This window comes from Periplaneta americana, chromosome 13 (assembly GCF_040183065.1).
Source record: "Periplaneta americana isolate PAMFEO1 chromosome 13, P.americana_PAMFEO1_priV1, whole genome shotgun sequence".
Lineage (NCBI taxonomy): Eukaryota > Metazoa > Arthropoda > Insecta > Blattodea > Blattidae > Periplaneta > Periplaneta americana.
In genome coordinates this window covers 114,420,708-114,444,474 of record NC_091129.1, presented here as the reverse complement: position 1 = coordinate 114,444,474, position 23,767 = coordinate 114,420,708, and the positions used below count along the sequence as shown (strand labels likewise).

At 37.3% G+C, this 23,767-nt stretch overlaps 1 protein-coding gene across 1 annotated transcript; it reads left to right on the top strand.

Annotated features, from left to right (window-relative positions):
• The first annotated feature begins 2,033 nt into the window (after positions 1 to 2,033).
• LOC138712299 (zinc finger protein 26-like) lies at positions 2,034 to 22,490 on the top strand. The gene is made up of 13 exons (XM_069843925.1): positions 2,034 to 2,064; positions 2,248 to 2,911; positions 4,071 to 4,916; positions 6,987 to 7,264; positions 7,335 to 7,461; positions 8,627 to 8,887; positions 11,107 to 11,936; positions 15,022 to 15,122; positions 17,827 to 17,953; positions 18,095 to 18,229; positions 19,291 to 19,460; positions 20,548 to 20,696; positions 22,135 to 22,490. Exons 2-13 carry the CDS (start codon positions 2,312 to 2,314, stop codon positions 22,363 to 22,365), a joined length of 3,855 nt encoding a protein of 1,284 aa, XP_069700026.1. The 5' UTR covers positions 2,034 to 2,064; positions 2,248 to 2,311; the 3' UTR covers positions 22,366 to 22,490.
• Positions 22,491 to 23,767: the final 1,277 nt, after the last annotated feature.

The window sequence follows — 23,767 nt, the reverse complement described above, 5'->3', positions numbered from 1 at the left end:
GGAGACGGAATCGGAGTAGCTATTGATTGACAAGTCATCTGATGCATCACTGCTATCAGCTAAACATTCTTCTAACGAAATTATTCTGTCAGTTTCACTGTATATTACATTAGCACTAGAAAAAATATTCTTCTTTGTTATTTTTAACGTCCTCAAAAAATTTATTTCACTTGCCTTTTCCATATTCTGCGAAAAGGCGGCGACACAATCGTTCCTTTACGTTAAATGGGGACCCAATTTCTGTTACAAAAATCCAATTGAAAAGACTGGAGACATTGACTAAACATTTTAGTCCGTCCCTTTAAGCAAATGAAACCAATTAAAACAATAAATGCTTATTTTTAAAGCATGGTTAGGTTTTGAAGATTAATATTTTTTATGCACGCGCTACTTGACGGACCGCGAGCAGTCAGACATAAACTTAACAAGTGATGATATCTTGTTAACTCATTATATTAACATGGGGTTTTTTCAACATAAAGTAGAATCTATTTAGACGATTTCATACACTGCAACTACCCACTTATCTCTTCAAAAAAAAAGTTTATCGCTGATCACTTTTCTACTTCAAAAATATATTTTCTTACATTACAGTAGTATAAAACAAACCTCAATTAAGAAGTCTTACATTTGTTATATTGCGGTGACTCAAAAATCTTAAAAATCTGCTAACAATACTCTTCAACATGCTTTTTTCCTTATTAGAATATGACTACTACTTTTTGAGTTATTATTAGATATAAAAAATGCGAAAATATTCTGTATTTGATCCATTAACAAGTATAAAAAAATGTATCATTAAATTGAATTAGTATTATATTAGGACTATTTCATTGAAAGCCTACGTAAGTAACGCCTTCTCCCGTTACTGGCTGACAATTAGGAAGGAGAAGGTGAATAGTATATTGTGTCACTCTTTAAGATTGACGCATGCGCTGACCAACGGAGTTTTCTCAGTTGTTCCCCTATAGTTCCAGGAAGAACTTTCGCGAAATCGTCACGCTGCGGCTGCGAAGAAATATTTGCAAATGTGAAACTTTCACTAACTTCGCGAGAATCACTACATGACGTTTTGCTACAAAATTGTAAAATTGAGCTTTGCAGTCGCTTAGACAAAATGAAGAACCCGAAACTATAATGTGAAGTTTATATTTAAACATTTGTACTGCCAAATGCACAAAACGCTAAACGAACGTTTCACAAAGTCAGAACTCAAAATAACGGACGGTTAAAACCGCTCTTAAAATGAGTTTAAAATCGACAGTGCACAATATTTAACATCTGCATTGCAGAATGTCAAAACAACGTTTTCAATATGTTTCACAAGTTAAATTTCATATTACATTCATTTTATTTTATTACAAGATCGGTACTAGGCGGTAGATCTCTTTAAAATAAAATATAGCATTGTTATAATTCGAACGTGCCGCAGCAACAAGCAAGGGATTATATTGAAAATGGGATAGGAGTGTATGTCGATTATTACTCTGACAGTGAAATAGTACCAAAATAAAATAAGATATTTCTATAATTTTTTAGCCCTTTATAAATTTTGTCCAAATAACATTTGGCATTTAGCAGACTTACAGCTTAAAAATACATTCAAATTCAGTCTGATCGTTAACTTTAAAATGATACAGTACTTGTAATTAATAGAATCAAACTATTTTAGAGGTCAAATTTGCATACAGTAGGCTACATCATATTTTGGGAATGTGCATAATACTCCTAGGGACAATGCTTATTTAAGTTCGGCAACCAAACGTAATGACTGAAGAACTAAGAATATAAAATGAAGAAATTTATTCGTTTATATGTATACATAATTTTATAATTTCTTACATTCCACAGAATTCCAAATTTGCGGAAAGTCAAATTCATAATCAAAATTACGTAATATTATTCTTTCGCAAAATTATTGACCTGCCAACAGATTACAGCGACATCTATAGGTGGCAAACTACAGAGTATGTGCTGCTATCTATGTTCCGCTGTCTACTGTCTACTTTATCTTTCATTTCGTTTGTCACTTGTTTTACATTTTGTACATAATGGCTGATGACGGTAAAAGAATAACATAAACATAACCTAAAATCAATTTAGCTTACCTGTTTCCTAAGTCACTTGAGATTAAATATATATATTTTAATATTGTTAGAACAATTCGTATTGTATAACACTGTATAAACGCAGCCTACGTCTGTATTGTTATTAAAATATATACTGTACTCAATGAACGTGTTTCAGGTTAGAATTTGGATGCGTGAATAAAATAGTAGTTCAAGTGAAGACAATATAGAAGTATCTGAAGATGGCTTCTGTGAGAGACGTGAACATTGCCACAAATGTAAATTCACCACACCAACCGGGAGTTGTTTTGCTCACAAGTCTACCAACGGAGTATGTAAACAAGGAAATGTCAACATTAATTTTGAGTGCTTCAGCTTCACAAAATACATTAGGTTTGACGAATGTCCAGCAACAGCAAATACAATTACAACAAAATTTAGGTTTATATTCAATTGTGGTTGGCAATGAAAAATATCAACTCCTAGGACCAAATTTTCAAGAAGAAACTGTAGAAACAAATGACATTAACAAAAGTTCTGACGATAGAATGGGGGACACTCACATCGAGATAATTCGTGAAGAACCCGGCCGTGCAGTAAAACCTTCACGGCGTGTAACTGGTGCAAATCGAGTGGTGCCACTAATCACAAGCATGTGGCAGCAACGTGAGCTCAAATCACTTGAACCATCGCTTTCAGGAGCCTACAAGGCAATACTGGATGACCCAGATAACATAGACGAACATGTGTGTGGGACATGCAATCAGCAGTTCTTGACTGCCACTCAAGTAGAACACCACATCAAAGACGTTCACCCTTTACAGCACATCGCCCCAGAACAGGTTAATGTTTTATTCTAAGATAAGACCTAGATGTATATGAACGAATAGTTTAAAGACCGAGTTTCTATTGAACTTTGCACTCCTTTCCTTTTAGTCGGCAGACAGGACCGCCCATAGGGAATTGTGGGTCCTCCCACAAACATTTGTCAGGGACCTCCCTTCTCGTCAGTATTTAAATGAAAGTTGAAATTATATAATTTAAATACAGTAATAGTCCACCGCTGTGGAGTAATGGTCAGCATGTCTGGCTATGAAACTAGCGGACCAGGTTCAAATCATGGTTGGGGTTTCTTCCGGTGTTTTCCCTCAACCAGTTGAAGCAGAATTACTAGGTAATTTTCGGTGTTGGACCTCGGTCTCATTTTGTCATCATTAATTCACATATCATCATCCATACAATAGCCCGAGTTAAGCTTAACGCGCGGCGTGCTGTACTTGTACAAGAGCGCGGCCGTTTCGCTACCCAATCATTCACAATAATAGGAATGGTAAGCACAATAAGCCTCAGGCTGCCTTCGGGTCCCTCCTCCATACAAGAGAAAAAAAATAATACAGTTCTAAGATAACAAGCTAAGGAAATTGTATTACATGTTCCCATAAAGAAGGAAGTAACTCTTCAGTAGTAGCCTACCTCTTAAAATTTGTTAAAAACATTAATTACTATTTCAATAATATTTAACACAATTCTTCTTTGATATAAAAAAGTTTTTTTGAATATTTTGTGTCTTCCTCTTCCTAAAAAAACATCTAACATTCGAACTGGGTCCCCTCCTCCTATGGGCGACCCTGCAACAGGTCTTAAATCATCCTTGCAGGGAACCATTTATGCAAAATTGGCATTGTGTAGAATGAATGATTGAGAAATGTAGTGTTCCTTAGTTGATAGATTGTTAAGCATTAGTTCAATCTAATATAGCCTTAGAAAATCACTGCACTTACTGCAAAAGGCCATTATTTTCTATTCTTTCCTTCTGTCTTCTTTTGTGCTTCTTGTAAAATAATATATTCTGTTGTGGCTGCTTAACAACCGTCAATATTCTTCTTCTTCTTCTTCTTCTTCTTCCTCTTCTTCTTTTTTTCGTGCAGTATTAATGTATTGTAATTTGTTGTTGCAGTGTTTTTTCGTGCAGTATTAATGTATTGTAATTTGTTGTTGCAGTGTTTTGTATGCAGAAAGAAGTACGTGTTTCCATCACAGTTAAAGAGCCACCTATCTGCCGTGCATGGAATCCAGTACCCAGAGCTCATTTGCAAAATCTGCTTCATGGAGTTCACCACTACCATGGAACAGAAGGCTCATGAGCGCAAACATGACAAGATCTACTCGTGCCGCTTCTGCAGCACCAAGTTTGCATCAGAATACTTCTGCCAGCGACACCACGATGAGCACCTGGTGCACATGAAACCATTCCAATGCCACAGCTGTGGCAAACGCTTCCAGAATGGCATCTCCCTGCGTGTGCACCATAGACGCCATTTACTTGCTGTGTGCTCCATTTGCAGCATGCAGTTTCAAGATGAGCTAGCAATGCTGGTGCACGTGCATGGGCACGATCCCCAGAGCAAGCGCCGGTTTCTTTCAGCGATTGAAGAGCAGGACCACGAAGAGACACAGCTAGAGCAGATGCTGGGCGCGTACCTCAAGCGGGGAGCAGAGACAGTGAAGGAGTGTGTGGAGGGCTTGCTGTCGGCTGTCTCGCAGACACTGGATGCCGATGCTCCCCCTGGAGAGAAGCGTGGGGTGGAGTGCAAGTTGTGCGGTTTGGAAGTTCAATCACTCAAGGATTTGGTAGAACATCGCCGAAGCAATCACGTGCGCAGCTGTACATGTCTGGTGTGTGGCAAACGTAGTCGATCGGTGAGCCAGACCTGGAGACATATGGCCACACACATACACAAGGCAGCTGGTGTGGCAGAGGACGGCAGTGAGCACCAGTGCCACATCTGTCGCAAGACATTCCCCACCAAAGGGAAGAGGAATTTCCACTTGGAGCATGTGCATAAGGTTAGCTTAAGACCCAATTAAAACTGCACAATGTTAACAGAATAGTTAGTGCACCAGCTTCTGAATCTATAAATCAATAGAAATCTCTGTCCCTCCTAATTAGAGTGGCCAGAGACAAAAATGGGGCACAGTCGCAGTTTCTCGAGCTAAAATCACGATAGTGTTACAGGTATATTTGTTCCCCCCCCCCTTCTGAAAGAAAGCTTATAATACTTAAAATGCCATAATTCTGCAGTATTTAAATGATATGTATAAAGTTACCCATCAAACACCAACTGGAGACTGCATTCAGCCTAACTGACAACTTATTTCATGTTTCTAACAGACAATTAGTATATTATCTTACACAGTTCTAAAAGAATAAGCAATATTCTCCTATCATCAGTAAACTTATATGTACACATAAAGCAATGGCGTAATGTGTACATTTTCACTTAGTAATTGATATCATCTTAGTAGAAACACGGTAAATAGGATTACATTTTACATGAATCGTTAATTTTGATTTTGATTTTCTTAAAAATCCAATACAATATGCAGTAAAACTCGATTTTGTGTAACCTCGAATTAATATAAATCCGCATTTAACATAAAAATTTCAGGTTCTGAAAATGATTTCATAGGAGTGATGTATTTGCATATTCAATTTAATGTACTGTTGTCACGCCAGGAGAAGGCGGCTGAAGTACTTAGACGGGGCGGAGGGGTAACAGTCGCGCATGCGCACCGCGCTGTTCACTGCAATATTCCTGTTTCACAAACATCTACTGCACGTGTCTATAAGTCTTTGCGACTTATGAAAATAATAGTGGGGTTTTTACTGTAGTGTTTTATTAGTTTCAACAAGACAATTGTTTTCAGTATATCGCAAATCTTTGTATTGCTTTAGTTATCCTTTGCTTTTCGTGTTAATAGTGTTGATAATAATATAGTCCTCGGTCCTAGGTTTATAGATATCTATGACGTAGTGCAGAGGGCGGCCACTAGAGGGAACCCAAGAGTTGGAACTTAAAACTGAGACGATTCTGTCCGACGCCGGGGTGGAATCCGGTGTGGCTTAGTGGATAAAGCTTTAGCACATAGAGCTGAAAACCCGGGTTCAAATCCCGGCGCCGGAGAGAAATTTTTCTCGGTTCTATTACTCTTTCATCGTACCATAAATGTGTCCAGAACACTCATTGTTGTCCATCAGGGTGGGGGCGGTGGGGCTAATGGCTGTTTTGAGAGATTCAAATTAATATACACGGCTGGAACATAGACGATTATCATGGGCAGATCATATTTCAGAAATTTTGAAAAATGTGATAATGACAGTCATAGCGACAACACCGAAGATGCGGGATCTTTTATGTCTGACTCCGTTCCCTTGTAGCCAAGTAAGTGGACGAAGTTTTCAGGTCAGAGTGTAGCGTAAAGTTCCCCCGTCCCGCCTATCTACTCCCCGCGCCAACTCGTAGCGTGAAGACAGTAATTTACGTCAAATAAAACCCGCATTCAACTTAAAAAATATTACCTAGGAATTTCATTGTCCTGTGCCGTGGCGTCTAAGGCATCCTGCCTGGGACTTGCGTTACGGAATGCGCGCTGGTTCGAGTCCTCATGAGAGAAGAAATTTTGTCATGAAATTTCGGCCATTGTATGGGACCGGTGCCCACCCAGCATCGTGATGCACTTGGGGAGCCACGATAGGTAGCGAAATCCGGTTACCCAAACCAGCTATAACAGCTGGGGGGCTCATCGTGCTAACCACACGATACCTCCATTCTGGTTGGATGATCGTCCACCTCTGCTTTGGCATGTGGCCGTGAGGCCAGCTGCTGGCTGGTCGGTCTGGGCCCTTCGTGGGCTGTAGCGCCACGGATTAGGAATTTCATTCCTCATTTTAATGTTTTCGAAACGTAAGAAAAGTCTCACTGAGAATAGGACTTTGACATTCTATTGTTAATGTTTTCTAAAGGATCATTGTATCTGTCTAGTTTTCGTTGTGCTTGGTACAGCCAGTAATGTCTTGGCTCTTGCCAGTAAATCAAATTGAAAGCAGTAAGACACTACCTTCAGGCTGTGTTGCAGATTGAGACCATTGAACGTCCGCACAGCTGCACGGTGTGCTCCCGGCGGTTCCAGCAAAAGACTTCAAGGGACAGACACATGCTGCTGCACGGGCAGGACAAGAGTGGGTTGGAGTGCGGGGTGTGCGACCAGGTGTTCCTGCGTCCTAAGTTCTTACTACGACATGTGGCAGAACACGAATCAAGCAATGAGTGCCACGTGTGTCACAAGAGATTCATACGGCGACGCCAGCTCAAACATCACCTGAGTACACACAGCCAGGCCGCTGCCAGAAAGAAGTGAGTGCTAGCTGCGATGTAGTGTAGAACTCTGCCCCACTCACTCATTGCCAACTGTTCTCCTCTGCAGGTTCAAGTGTTCTCTGTGTGATGTGAGCTGCCAAGGGGTGGCCGGGCTCCGAGAACATCTGCGAATACACACCGGCGAGCGTCCGTACAGCTGCAGCCAGTGCGATATGAAGTTCAAACGTCTGCAGGTTTGCATCCAGCACTAAACTCTCCAGTCACCATTCCACACTTTCCACGAATATATTTAGCCATTGGAGCCAAGATTTGCAGATTCACATCCAGCTGAGGGCAATGAAATTTTGGGGTCAAAAATATGAAGTACGACTTCTTTTAAGAGAGAAATTTGTGCTATATTAGAGAGTTTTGATTCTTCCTGTATTTTATGCGATATGGAAGCAGATGTATAATAATTGAGGGGTCCTCTGCAATAACAAGGTATGCATACATACCTTGATATAGTCTCGAAGTTCGAACATTCTGTCAGATGTTCTCACTACATCATATCGCACTCCTTGTACGAATCGCATGCAATGGATATTTTAAGTGCAGTGCGTTCACTGTAATGGCTTCACCTCATCGCCTCATCAAATTCCCCTATCAGGTGTTTAAAACATGACGTCATACGATATTGACATTACTGAAAACAGAGGAGTTGAGGTTAGGTCTATTAATTACGTCTTTTAGCGAATAAGAATTTGTAATTGCTTCATACGTCTTAATTGAAGAGGAAGAAACAAAAGAAATATTGGTTACATAATATATTTGCAAGAAATGACTTGATTACTGTAATGGGAACGCCTCAAATTATATAATTCTTCGCAATTTTCTACAAGCGAAATAAGTTTTCCGTCTGCCATTTTGGCGCGACACTGAACATGGCACAACATAATAGTAACAGTTGAGCAATTAAAATTGATTTATTAAAGAAGGCCATGATCGCACGCATCGGAAAAGTTGCCCATCGGAGAAATGTGGACGGATTTGCCGAGAGGCGATGCGTCCGATACGATGTAGTGAACGCAGTTACATAACAATTACAGCAAAGATAGTCTTTTTCCGATCCGTGCGATTCGTCCGATGTGTGCGATACGATGTAGTGAACGCTTACCTTCACTGGTCGAATATAAACCGGTTGTAAGCTCTATTCTGCAGCTCTCAGTGAACAGCAAGCTTCCATGGAGATGCTGGCCCACACCATTACCAAGCCACTGCAGAATGACGTCCTTTTGGAAAATTTACTCTCTGCATGGATTTGCATTTCCCGTCCATGTAATGTATTATACCTAACTCGGTCTGTTAAGTGAAAGAGTATCAGCTAACCGAACTAGACAGAACGTGCATTCCCTCTTGCAGGCCCTGAAGAAGCACATGAACACAGTGCACCAGGGGCCAGGTGCTGCTAGTCACAGCTGTACCAGTTGCTCTATGGTGTTCAACAACAGAGGCAACCTGCTACGCCACTTTCTGCGCATTCACCGTGGGTTGCGGCGCTTCATATGCGGACTGTGTGGTGCTCGCTACGGGCAGAACCAGGACCTGCGGCGCCATCTCAGAGCTAAGCACCAGGTTGACATGCCTGTCATCTCCTGTATGGACAAGAAGTCTGTCAACGAGGTAACACAAGGGGGCAGAAACAATAATGGTTTATTAACGAAACATTTAGTTTGGACTATTTGTTTTGCTGGGGTAATATGGTTATTTCAAATGGAAGCCCTGATCACATATTATAGATTGATCAGCCTAGTGCGTTTTCAAGACAACTACTACAGTATTATCAATATCACTATGCTGTCATCTAGTGACTGCAAATGAAGTCATGTTATAACCCTTATTGGAATTGCATGGAGTAATAGCTTGCAGCAGTACTTCCATCTAGTGGTTGTTACAAAAAAAATCCATTTTCGACAGTGGAGGCTCTGGTGGTTGTTTCCTTTTTATGTTGCCATTTCATAACATGGAAATGAAAGTCAGCTGAGACTTACTATGTGCAACAGGACTTACCTCAGAAGCCAGAAGGAAATAAGTCCAAAATCTTCATTTTGAGAGATAGTGAGATGAAAGCATGCAGCTTTATGACTTACTTCCTTTGAATATCGAAATATATACCCAACTATCCATCTCTGTAATTCGGAAGCACTGACACCAAAACAAGCATAAAATACTATACAGAGTGATATGTAAGTGGTGTCATTAATTTCAGAGGATTATTCTTTGAAATATTTAAAACAAAAAAGTTTAATACAGTTTTACTCGTTTTTGCATCCTTTGCGAGATCAAAATTGTTTTATATGAAATATTTTGTAGCATGCTTTGAGAAAGCCATTGATTTAATTCCCAATATGCTCAGTCAGTTTAAGAGAGCAGTGTATTATGTTAATAAATGATTTAAAGAATTTTAGTTTTGTCCTTTAAATGTGCAGAAATTTGATCTGAACAAATGTAACTTTTCGTTCTGAAAAGGAATTTTAAAATATGACATTTGTTTGGATCAAATTTCTGCATATTAAAAGGACAAAACTAAAATTCTATCAATCATTTATTATCATAATAACTGCTCTCTGAAATTGACTGAGCATATTGGAAATTAAATTAATGGCTTTCCCAAAACATGCTATGAAATATTTCGTATAAATAAATTTTTATCTCGAAAAGCAAGCAACAACGAACAAAATTATTCAACTGTTTTGTCTGAAATATCTCAAAGAATAACCCCCTGAAATGACATTACTTACTGTTCATTGTGTATATGAATCAATCATAACCTTAAAAATCCATGTTTTGGCACTTACTTCCTTTTGCCTTCTGACACAAGAGGAGTATCGATCAGAGTTCATGTTAGAGGTATTGGCAACAATGGTTATAGACTTTCTATTGGTGGTTGGTACACCTAACACTGTTGCTCCAAATAAATAAAAAAAAAGAAAATGGTACAATACGGAAATGTCCAAAAGTGAACAGTGTGCTGTAAGTCGTTTCTTTATTGCAGAAGGGCGTACTTCTGCTGAATGGAAAGTTATGCCTGGGGAGATCATCTATAAAAGATTGGTGTGCGCAATTTCATTTCGATCAACATTGCTATAAAACAATAATTCTTCTCTACTCTCTTTCTTCTCTCATTTCTCTTTTAGCTTTAGCTTTAGTTATTTAATTATTTATAGTTGTTTTAACTTCTAGGTCTAGGTCATATCGCGACTGTCTGTAGTTTACTGTTCGAAAAGCTTGTTGTTGTTCTATGTCTATTATTTCGTGGTAATTTGGGTCCAATCTGGCATTCGCCTTTATTTAACCGAAAATTAATTATATTCCTCGAGAGAAACTACGGAAAAAATCTCGACCAGATTGATCGGCACTGGAATCGAACCCAAGACCTCCGGAATTCGAGTCCATCATGCTCGGTATCTCCTTTTTTCATTCTCTTCTCTCCCTTTTCTTTGCTTTTACTCTTTTTCTTTTCATAATTTTCTCTCATCTCTTCCTTCTTTTGTTCTTAATGTCATCCTCTACTTCTCTCTTTAATCTCTGTAGTCCACACCTGTGGAGTAACGGTCAGCGCGTCTGGCCGCGAAACGAGGTGGCCCGGGTTCGAATCCCGGTCAGGCCAAGTTACCTGGGGTTTTCCCTCAACCCAATACGAGCAAATGCTGGGTAACTTTCGGTGCTGGACCCCGGACTCATTTCACTGGCATTATCACCTTCATTTCATTCAGATGCTAAATAACCAGAGATGTTGATACAGCATCGTAAAATAAAATAAAATAAATTAATCTCTGTATATAAGAATTATGGTCTGTGTAGTAACTGAGTAAGACAGAACTGTACCTATATTGTTGCAGATATATGTGCTGCCACCAATTGATAAAATCCCCGAATCCCATCCACATGCAGAGAAAATCAACAAACTGATTAATGAGGAGAAGAACAAGCTCAAAGACTTGGATGAGGTGTTCCGCAAGAATGAACAACCAACGAAGCAACTCTCACAACCACCACAGTCTCCTGACAAGGTGACCGCAGACAAACCACCTGAATCCAGTTCAGCAGCTGACACATTAAGCCCTCAGAGCGACAGTACGCCACAGGTTATTATGCAGGAAGCCAAACCAGAAGGGAACTCGGCCAACCTACACACATGTAAACAGTGCCATCGGTTGCTTGGCAACGACCGGGGTTCTCAGGCCGAGTGTGAGAAGTGTGTGTCTGTGTCTGAGAAAGTAGTGACATTGTACAGGTGCGGTGTCTGTCTTGCAGACTTCCTGGACAAGGACACTCTAGCAGGACATATAGATGAGCGACACAAACTGCCTGCAGAGCCCGTCACAGTCTGTCCTCCGGGGAACCTCCTGATGCGCAATGTGATGTTGCAGCAACACCCCACCATGCAGCCACTACCGTTCGGATTCGCCAGTCAGAACCTCTTAGTCAATTCTGCTCCTGTCTTCACATTTCAGTCTCCAGATGTTCCGGCAATGCTGACGTCTACTCCTCAGACTTCTGCAGTTGCAACACTTGACACAAATTTGCCTATACCATCGACAGCCTCAGATGTGTTCGCCAGTCAAGCTGTGACAACACCTCTTGTTCCTAAAGTTCCTATCCCGAGGCTTAATTCAATTGATACAGTTGCAGTAAGCAAGACACCTTCAGAAGAGAAGACAGAAGTCGGGTAAGAGAGACAATTAGCTGAGAAATTAATATAAGAGTTTACTGTTTCGAGGCTAGTCATTACATCCTTTTGGTTCTCAACTTCATTGGTATGGCTCCACTGGGACTGCCAAATTTCTGACTCTTGGAAGACGGATACATAATCATGTCTGTAAACTAAATCTTTACAAAAACAAAAAAAGAGTACGCCGATATACAGAACTACAGCTTTCATCCAGTGTAATAAAAATACTTTTGTAAAATAATAATAATAATAATAGTATTATTATTAATTGCTGCACTAATACTGGTGAACAAGTGTTATAGAGATCAGTAAAATTCACGAGGCGTGATAACGCAAATTGTTCTCATTTTTGCACCATTTTTTTATACTGATACTTCTTCCCATAACCCCAAAAAACGTACTTTTGAATTGCAAAATAACGTGCTTTCAAGAACACGAAAAATACAATTCAAGTTTTGAAATGAATTCCAGTAATACTGGTTTCATTCGCGAAATCTTAACTTTAACGTATTTTTAAGTAATATTTTCTTCGTCTTTTCTTTTACTGATGACATACTTCATTCCTTCATTTTGTCAACAAATAAATGCAGAAAGATCTGATCAATAGTTTAGGAGAAATTATTGTACATTGACGGACAGACAAGTGCCATGCTGAAACTACTTTTTCGACATCCTGGATGCTAAAAATGAGTATTTCCGCTGCAAAACCGATTTTTTGTAGTATCCACTGCTTTCTCTAATGAGAATGTAAAATGTTCCTACTGCCACTGCTATCTGTTCATCAACTGTGATTTGTACAATAGTTCCAAATAACATCATAGATGAGCATTCACTGCATTGCCCAAGTTGAATCATGCAGGTCAACAATCAACATTTTGCCATTTGTAAATAAATAAATATTTCTTAGGGTATTTAGAACCCATAACCAGAGTGACCAGATTTTGCAAGTGAAAAACCAGGACACTTCTTAGATGCCAGACATCAAACACAAATTTTACAAACTAAGATTCAAACAATTACAAATGCAAATTAATGCTATCATTGTGAAAGAATAAATATTAAAATTTATCATAATTTGGATTTCTAATATTTCCTCTTTAGCTTGTATACAACGTACAAGTAAACACAAAATAGATTGAAATGAGTTTTAACAATAATGTTGTTTTATCTAAATTTAAGGAAGCATGGTTCTTTTGATCAGTTCAATAAATGCTTATAAGGCTGAAAACATGCTCCAGACTTAGTCCAGTAAATGTTCACAAGGCTGAAAACACACTCCAAACTTAGTACAATAAATGTTCACAAGGCTGAAAACACGCTTCAAACTTAGTACAATAAATGTTCACAAGGCTGAAAACACGCTCCAAACTTAGTACAATATATGTTCACAAGGCTGAAAACACGCTCCAAACTTAGTACAATAAATGTTCACAAGGCTGAAAACACGCTCCAAACTTAGTACAATAAATGTTCACAAGGCTGAAAACACACTCCAAACTTAGTACAATAAATGTTCACAAGGCTGAAAACACGCTCCAAACTTAGTACAATAAATGTTCACACGGCTGAAAACACGCTCCAAACTTAGTACAATAGTACAATAAATGTTGACAAGGCTGAAAACACGCTCCAGACTTAGTCCAATAAATGTTCACAAGGCTGAAAACATGCTTCAGACTTAATCCAATAAATGCTTATAAAGCTGAAAACACGCTCCAGATTTAGTCCGATAAATGTTCACAAGGCTGAAAACATGCTCCAGACTTAGTCCAATAAATGTTCACAAAGCTGAAAACATTTTTCAGACTTAGTTCAATAAATGTTCACAAAGCTGAAAACATGCTTCAGACTTAGTCCAATAAATGTTCACAAGGCTGAAAACATGCTTCAGACTTAATCCAATAAATGCTTACAAGGCTGAAAACACGCTCCAGACTTAGTCCAATAAATGTTCACAAGGCTGAAAACATGCTCCAGAACTTAGTCCAGTCCACACCTGTGGAGTAACGGTCAGCGCGTCTGGCTGCGAAAGCAGGTGGCCCGGGTTTGAATCCCAGTTGGGGCAAGTTATCTGGTTGAGGTTTTTTCCGGGGTTTTCCCTCAACCCAACATGAGCAAATGCTGGGTAACTTTCGGTGCTGGACCCCGGACTCATTTCACCGGCATTATCACCTTCATTTCATTCAGACGCTAAATAACCTAAGATGTTGATACAGCGTCGTAAAATAACCCAATAAAATAAAAAAAAAACTTAGTCCAATAAATGTTCACAAGGCTGAAAACATGCTCCAGACTTAGTCCAATAAATGTTCACAAGGCTGAAAACATGCTCCAGACTTAGTCCAATAAATGTTCACAAGGCTGAAAACACGCTCCAGACTTAGTCCAATAATGTTCATAAGGTTGAAAACATGCTCCAGACTTAGTCCAATAAATGTTCTTAAGGCTGAAAACACGCTCCAAACTTAGTCCAATAAATGTTCTTAAGGCTTAAAACATGCTCCAGACTTAGTCCAATAAATGTTCACAAGGCTGAAAACACGCTCCAAACTTAGTCCAATAAATGTTCTTAAGGCTGAAAACATGCTCCAAACTTAGTCCAATAAAAGTTCATAAGGCTGAAAACATGCGCTCCAGACTTGCATTGCTCCCCAGAAGACACAAAAAGCTAAACAAATATAATAAAATGTTGTCTAAAGTAACAAAGTTTTCTTTACACTTTTGTACAACACAATTCCACCTAAACATAGTTTCCAACATACTTTCAGCAAACCTCATTACGTTTCATGAGAAAAAAAAAAACCAGCTCTCAAAATATTTCCAACTGAGCAAGGAAACCAGGACATATTTCAACTTATGCATGGATCCTGGGACATTTTGGCATCCCGAGAAAACTTTTCAGGACAATGGGACGAAGTACCAAAAATTGGGACTGGCCTGATCACCCTACCCATAACAATACTCCCATACTGATAAGAGAATCTGTTCCTAGAATTACTTTCTCCATTTAAAACTTAATAAGTAGTTTATTCTAAGAACTGATGGATTGTTGTTTAATATAACAGGACTTTCACTATTTTAGACCTGTGGAGAAGAAGCCAGAAAATGACCATGTGTGTAAACAGTGCGGTGTGAAATTCACCAACAATGCTAGACTGGAACGACACTTTAAGATACACGTGGGTATGTGACACATATTCATTATCTTAATACATTATCATATAGATGTAAGAATGCAGTGTATAGATTTCTGTACTAACCCCAGAAGTATCACAAGTCAAAAGACTCGCTTTCTCATAAAGCTAATTAGTGAGAAATACTGATTTTATCGAGTTTCAATTTATACTTGTCCCACAAGTATAAATTTCACTAACCAATCCCATGGTTTTGGTCTCTGTATTAAGACAGTATAGCAACTAATCATTGTTTTCTGTATAATTTTTTTCAAACAGTGTGTCAAGGAAAATAATGTAACAAACATATGAATAAAATATTTGAAGCCAAATTAGTAGAAAGCTGTGTAGTGTGAAGTTTGTGTAACTGTAATATTTTCCTCTGAAACTTTTAAAAATTAACATGTTTATAAATAATGAAAACAATACATTGTTGTTATAATAATGAAATGTGGTAACATTAATTCTGTTCTTTAGAGTTCTACGCAACTATCAGTCTGTAATAATTTTAGATTAGGATATATTTTACTTAAAATGTTATATAGTAATAACACTAGTAATAACTTAATGTACACAAGTAAGCATGTAAAAGAGAACTAGTCTTTTGAGATGCACAGGCAGAATTATCCCTCTCGAACAAAAATGATTTTATTATGGGAGTCTGGTGGTAACGAGATAATGAATGCAGTGATGATTATAACAACCATGACGATGAGATATTGTTGAAAATATTGATCAATAACCATTGATGGTAATGTGATGATAATGACTGTTACAACCACTGACAGTGACATTTGTGACAACCATAAGGGTGACGAGAAGATGAAATGGTGGTGATGAGATATTAATTAAAATGACGATTGATAACCATTGCTGTTGAGATGATAATACAGTGATGGGAATGAGATACTGGTGATGATGATGGTGACGAGATATTAAAGAAAAGGATTGACGACCTTTGATATTGAGATGATAATACAATGATAACAGGATGATGACAAAGAAGATACTGACGAGATGTTAATAAAAATGATTGACGACCTTTGATATTGAGATGGTAATACAATGGTAGCAGGATGATGACAAAGAAGATACTGACGAGATGTTAATAAAAATGATTGACGACCTTTCATATTGAGATAATACAATGGTAACAGGATGATGACAAAGAAGATACTGACGAAGGATGATGACAAAGAAGATACTGACGAGATGTTAATAAAAATGATTGACGATCTTTGATATTGAGATGATAATACAATGGTAACAGGATGATGACAAAGAAGATACTGACGAGATGTTAATAAAAATGATTGACGATCTTTGATATTGAGATGATAATACAATGGTAACAGGATGATGACAAAGAAGATACTGACGAGATGTTAATAAAAATGATTGACGACCTTTCATATTGAGATAATACAATGGTAACGGGATGATGACGAAGATACTGACGAAGGATGATGACAAAGAAGATACTGACGAGATGTTAATAAAAATGATTGACGATCTTTGATATTGAGATGATAATACAATGGTAACAGGATGATGACAAAGAAGATACTGACGAGATGTTAATAAAAATTATTGACGATCTTTGATATTGAGATGATAATACAATGGTAACAGAATGATGACAAAGAGATACTGACGAGATGTTAATAAAAATGATTGACGACCTTTCATATTGAGATAATACAATGGTAACAGGATGATGACAAAGAAGATACTGACGAAGGATGATGACAAAGAAGATACTGACGAGATGTTAATAAAAATGATTGACGATCTTTGATATTGAGATGATAATACAATGGTAACAGGATGATGACAAAGAAGATACTGACGAGATGTTAATAAAAATGATTGATGATCTTTGATATTGAGATGATAATACAATGGTAACAGGATGATGACAAAGAAGATACTGACGAGATGTTAATAAAAATGATTGACGACCTTTCATATTGAGATAATACAATGGTAACAGGATGATGACAAAGAAGATACTGACGAAGGATGATGACAAAGAAGATACTGACGAGATGTTAATAAAAATGATTGACGATCTTTGATATTGAGATGATAATACAATGGTAACAGGATGATGACAAAGAAGATACTGATGAGATGTTAATAAAAATTATTGACGACCTTTGATATTGAGATGATAATACAATGGTAACAGGATGATGACAAAGAGATACTGACGAGATATTAATAAAAATGATTGACGACCTTTGATATTGAGATGATAATACAATGATAACAGGATGATGACAAAGAAGACACTGACGAGATATTAATAAAAATGATTGACGACCTTTGATATTGAGATGATAATACAATGGTAACAGGATGATGACAAAGAAGACACTGACGAGATATTAATAAAAATGATTGACGACCTTTGATATTGAGATGATAATACAATGGTAACAGGATGATGACAAAGAAGACACTGACGAGATATTAATAAAAAGACTGACGACCTTTCATATTGAGATGATAATATAATGATAACAGGATGATGACAAAGAAGACACTGATGAGATATTAATAAAAATTATTGACGACCTTTGATATTGAGATGGTAATATGACTGTAACAAGATATTAATGAAAATAATGATTAATAACGATTGATGGTGATTGATGATGGTTTTTATTATAATTGTAATTGGAGATCAAGATATATGTGAATATTTTCAGGAGTACGTCCCTTTGGCTGTGCGCAATGTGGCAAACACTTTGCAGAGAAACACAACCTCAAAGTGCACATGCGAACTCACACAGGAGAGCGCCCATACACATGCACAGAATGCGGCAAACAAATGAGGTAACACAGAATGGTGCTGTTTGAAGATTAGCTGCTTCGGAACATTTTTGTCACTAGATTTCCATTAACAAAGTCTGCAGAATATTGACTTAGAAACTTATACACACCGACGTACATATATATATATTTGTTGTGTTGTAGATATCAGAAGGACTTTGCAGATCACAAGAAGCAGCATCTTGGAGTAAAACCATTTGAGTGTCTGGAGTGTGGACAGAGATTTCTCCGGCAGAGAGAACTTGTGCGTCACAAAACAAAACACTCAGGAGTGAAAAAGTGAGTTTTCTGTTAATGGACTTTTTGGAGGTGAGGAAGGGAAAGAATGTGTAGGACAACTGCAGAAGTTAGTTTCATCATAAACGAAATAAGTTGCTTTAATGAGAAAATTTACATTTATATTGGTGCATGTTATACATTGCAATGGTTTCATATTTTTTAATCGCTAAGTGGTAATTATCCAGTTGTGTTATGAGTTCCTCTTACACGCCTAATGCTTTGTAAGCCGACTAAGATCAAACCCTGAGATAAGAATAAAATAACACAATAGAACTCTCACAGTTCCTATGGAAGGGAGTTAGGTTCGAGTCCTGCATGGGCTGATTACCTGGTTGAATATTTTTCGAGTTTTTCCGCAACTTGAGCATTGAAGGTTCTAGTATAGTGTTCCCTTCTTCCATGAAATATAAAAGCCATGTTAAGAATAACGGTGAGAGAGTATCACTTGCAGTAAGGCACTGCATTAAGTGAAGGAAATACATCTCTTCCTTTATTATTTTAAAGATATTAGAAATACTTCCACAAATAAATTACTTCGGAATATATATTATATGTCTTTCTCGTGTTAAATTCTATCGTACCTGGTTAATATGTTTCGACTTGTTATGGGCCTTCTTCAAAACTGATTGTTGCTGGTCTTGGCGCCTTTTGTTTTGTTTCCTGTGAGGGTGTGTTTGTGTAGTGTAATGTGGAGTCAAAGAGAATGTGTGTTCTGAAATTGAGTTGTGTGTTGAGAATTTCATTTGGATTTCAGAACACACACACTCTTTGACTCCACATTTACTACACAAACACACCTCCCACGGGAAACAAACCAAAAGGCGCCAAGACCAGCAGCAACCAGTTCTGAAGAAGGCTCATAACAGGCCGAAACATGTTAACCAGGTACGATAGAATTTAACACGAAAAAGACATATAATACATATTCCGAAGTGATATAGTTTAAAAGTTGTGTAATCAAGATGTATAATAAATTACTATTGTATTCCCAAATGCAGAAGAATATGACGAAAAAGAAAGATTTCTATAGTGAGCGTATTTGGATTTGTACGAACCTTCAGGTACAAGTGCCCCATCTGTGACAAGGCATTTGCTCGTCTGGATCAACTCAAGCTGGTGCACATGCGCAGACACATATCCGACCCGTCACCAGCCCCACATGCCTGTCCAACCTGCCAGAAGAGGTTCAAAATCAAGGCCAAACTGGAACAGCACCAGATCTTGCACTCTGGTGAGTACTTTGCCCTTTGTAAGCCACCATAAAATGTTGGATTGCAGAATTTAAGAGAGAAAGAACAGAGATAAAAAAATGAACACCATGTTGGAAGACATGTTTCTGTGACCACTTCAGAAAATATCGATGTCATGCATGATATGATTTTGGATGATCGACGAATTGGGCTCGATTGTATATCAGAGACTGACAATTTCCTAAGAACGTATCTTTCACATCGTATATATGTTTGAGTCCATTTCGTCTATCCTCTATAATCAGAAATGAAATCAATCTTCTATGTAGAGTTGTACTTTTATGTTCCACAAAATAATATAAAAAGTCCAAGAGTGCTCCACTACCTTCATATTATCTGACTTGAATATCCTCTGGGACATAAAGATCTTGTTCATGTCAGTTCCACTGAATGGACATAGGAGATTGATTTAATTTCTCATTTGATTAATGGGCACACACCATCCTCGAAAGATAAACTGTTTTTAATCAAAGTTCCATAGCATTCTCTTTTTACAAGGATCTTCAGAAACTACTTCTGTTATCAAATGAAACAGAAGATTCACAAGGTAGGATTTTCGCTCATTGAAAGCTATGTGCCCACTCTCCTGCTTCCCCCCATCCCCCCCCCCAGAAAATTTTACAGAAGAAAAGAAGAATCCAGATAAATGAGGCTAACTAGATGCTGAGCTTAACTAACCTAACCTACCGGTATTCTAATTTTGACGTGTTGTGCTATTTATACAGATTGTCTTCTCTGGGACTCTAGTGTTAAAATAGTAAATTACTGCACCACTAATAATGCTAAAGATGGACTTCCTCACATCAATTTGTGTTAAATAGTAAATAACTATTAGTAGGAAAGAAAAAAGTAAAGGGGCGAAAAAGTGTAGTAACCAACATTGGATAATTTTTCGTATCATAAATAAAGGGTAGGGAATACCGTCAAAAGAGATTGTGAATAAGGTGAAGAATTAAATTTCACTTCTAATATACTCATATTCTAGTTCAATTCCTCTTCAGTTTCTTTCTAATATTCTACTACTTTTACTACTAAAACCATGGTGTACTTACCATATTTTTCTTGCAGGCCAGAAGAACCATCACTGTCCAAGATGTGACAAAACTTTTGCTCTAGATGTTTACTTGAGGTCACACCTGAAAACGCACAAGAAGCAGGATGCCTATGTCCAATGTCCCAAGTGTCCTCGTAGATTTGCTTCCAAAGAGACTTTGCAGGTATTTGGTTCATCAGACTTTCTGGTGTTACCTGCTTGATGGGTTCCGTGTCTTGTATTTTGCCATCACACTGCCATGTACATGCAACTGATACCAACTTAGTAACTTATTGGCACATAATAAATGTATGAAGAATGTTTTATATTGGTATAGTAATTGTTTAAATTCTTATTTCCCCATGGATTTCCAGAAAACACGGGAACATAGTGCCCAACACTTTTACTTCAGCAAGTTAGCACTGTGGTCATTAGGAATGGTTCTAGGAAATGTAATAAAATAAAATAAAATAACCTAACCTAATGCAGAGTATTACCGGTACTTCATATATCAGCATGTAATATACTGTATGACCTACGAATTGTAAGTTTAATGGAAGAATGACGTCATAAATGACTACCAATTAATACTAATGACTAGTCACTACTATAAATGCAATATAATCAGTCCAAAAAATACCGACAACATATAGACTTAAGATTCAGGTGCAGCATGTAATGGTATACGGAAGATATTTTTAAATGCTTGAGAGTTTTCTTTGTGTAGGTTGCCAGTACTGATTTTTAAGATTTCATAACCATCCACAAATGGCTAATAGTTCCAAAAATATCCACCATCCAAAATATATATATATTTTTTTTACAACTTTCTAAAGCCATCTTTTGTCTTTTCTATAGCTAATGGAACTGCCAGTAGTATGGTATAATAAAAAGCAGTAAAATTGCACTTTAGTTAATCTCTCTCTTCATTAATGCAGAATTGGATTACAATTATTATTTTATTCTTCTTCTACTACAAGGAGACTTGCCATAAAGACAAAAGATGTAAAAAAAATAATAAAATTAATCAAATGAATACATTAACCTGACTTAAATGCTGAGCAAAAATTAACAAAATCATAAAACAATATGTACCGATATTTATGGAAAACGCCATTTTTTCTGCTTGTTGATTGTGCCTTAATTTTTTTTTCATCATGATAAGCACGACTTAATACTGTCGTAATATTCATACTACCAACAACATAGATCAAAAACAGTATTGATATGTTTTTAAGATTTTCACTATGTTCACTTCTAATCACACAATTTCATTATACACTTTAGTTATTTCTTTCCATTGCTACGAAAGATAGTTATCTAGCTTACATAGCTCAATATAGCCAGTTATGTCAAGAATTATCTAGATTGTGTAGAGTTTTTTAATAATGTTATGATAATTAGAGTAGGTTTATTTCTGTGTATGGTTAAAGAGCTTTTGCCTTCAAGATTTATTCTGTAAATAGATCGGCCATATTGAAGTACACAATCTAGATATAATTAACCTAAAAAAAAAATTAAGTAACAGAAAATTAGAACCGACCAAGTAAATAACTGCCCAGATTCAATGTTCTTGTAGTGGACACAGATGAAAATATGACACAATGCTCCAAATGTTGCAGGTTCATGATGAGAAGTTTCATGCCCGGATTAAAAAGAAGCAAAAAGCAGGGACAAAGAAGAAGAGAAGCAAGTCAAACGAGCTTCCTGATACTACTCTGTTGGAACCAGAGATAGACATCGCAGACATCAGCCTGCTGGAAGAAGGTGATGATCCCTTGGGTGATGACAAGTGTAATACTGTCATCTACTTGCAAATGGTATCTGATCTCGACCTTGATTCTTCGCAGTGATGTCAACAATTCTGTAAATCTTCGACGAATTGCATCTGTAGATAGTGTATATGATCTCATTTTCAATTATTTGTAGTAATGCTACCAACTTTGTAAACCTTTGAATAAATACAGTCTACATCTTACATTTGTTTTATCATTTTTCTAATTCTTTTAAACAGCTTAAAAGTAAATAGGAAGTTGTCACAAAGGATAGGCCTATAGGTCAGAAAAGGCGTCCATCAAAGAAATTTCCTAAGTCCATTATCACTTAATTTAATAATGAACGAAATCATTAAAGATGTTAAAAATGAAGCTGGATATAGACTGGGAAATAAGGAACTAAACAGAGCATGCTATTCCTCCTGTACTCCAGTACAGCATTGATAAACACTTTAGTTCTTGATGACAAGCTCCCCATATTGTAACTCTCTTAGCATTAATCAGGTGTACCACGAAGAGGTGGAGTTACGCCATTATAGCAAAACCTGCCTTTAATGTAGAAATCCCAATAAAGTGTAAATTAACAAGGAAGCACTACAGAAAACTGAAAATGAACAACAATGCTAATGAACTGAAAGGCAAACTATATCAGATAAAGTCAATGGAGAAAGACACATTTTAACAAATCCTTGAAGACAAGCAGCAGCATATTTTCAATTATTTACAGGACATGATTGTCTCATTGAGTATCTCAACAAACTGAACTTAACAATAATGAACTGCCCAATATACAGGGTGATTCACGAAGATTGTGCAATACTCTAGGATGTGATTTCTGACATCATTCTAATGAAAAAAGTTTATATACACGTGTCCGATTTTGAATAGTTTTGGATAAAATCACGTTTCTTTCTTCGGTAACATGCATTCTTGTGAACTTTTTCTCTCTTTGGACGTATGGAGCTGTATGTGTTACAGTACAGCTGATAGCAGCGACACAAAATCTCGTGACATCAGGGTCATGGTTAGAGATAACTCAACACCGGTACAACGTATCTACCTAGCATCCAAACAACGGAAGGTAGGGAATGCAGTGCTTGCAGTTCACACTCGGGCGGCTACGTGTATTGCTGCAGAAGGTGAGGTCTTTGAAAACTGACTTTAATACAGAATTTTTAGGTAATAACGTGAATGTTCTTTAATGAATTTATAATACACCCAGTACCATTGTTGTAAATCATTTAAATGCTTAAACCTTCATAATATCTACGTTTATGTTTAACATTCAGGGCGTAACTCACTCAATTAAAAAAAATATGACATCTTTATGTGAACTTTTTTCATCACATTCATACAGTCCTCTCTATATATTGAAAACTCAAAAAGTTTCATATCCATTGTTCACGAATTAAAACAGAAAATCAATATCCCGAATTTAAAAGAAAACCTACAAATTAAACCAAACCCTTTAACTCTATTA

Coding starts and splice junctions, on each gene's coding strand:
- LOC138712299 (XM_069843925.1), top strand. CDS start 2,312: ATGGCTTCTGTGAGAGACGTGAACATTGCCACAAATGTAAATTCACCA. Junction 4,917..6,986: donor ACTTGGAGCATGTGCATAAG/GTTAGCTTAAGA, acceptor GCTGTGTTGCAG/ATTGAGACCATTGAACGTCC. Junction 7,462..8,626: donor TGAAGTTCAAACGTCTGCAG/GTTTGCATCCAG, acceptor TCCCTCTTGCAG/GCCCTGAAGAAGCACATGAA.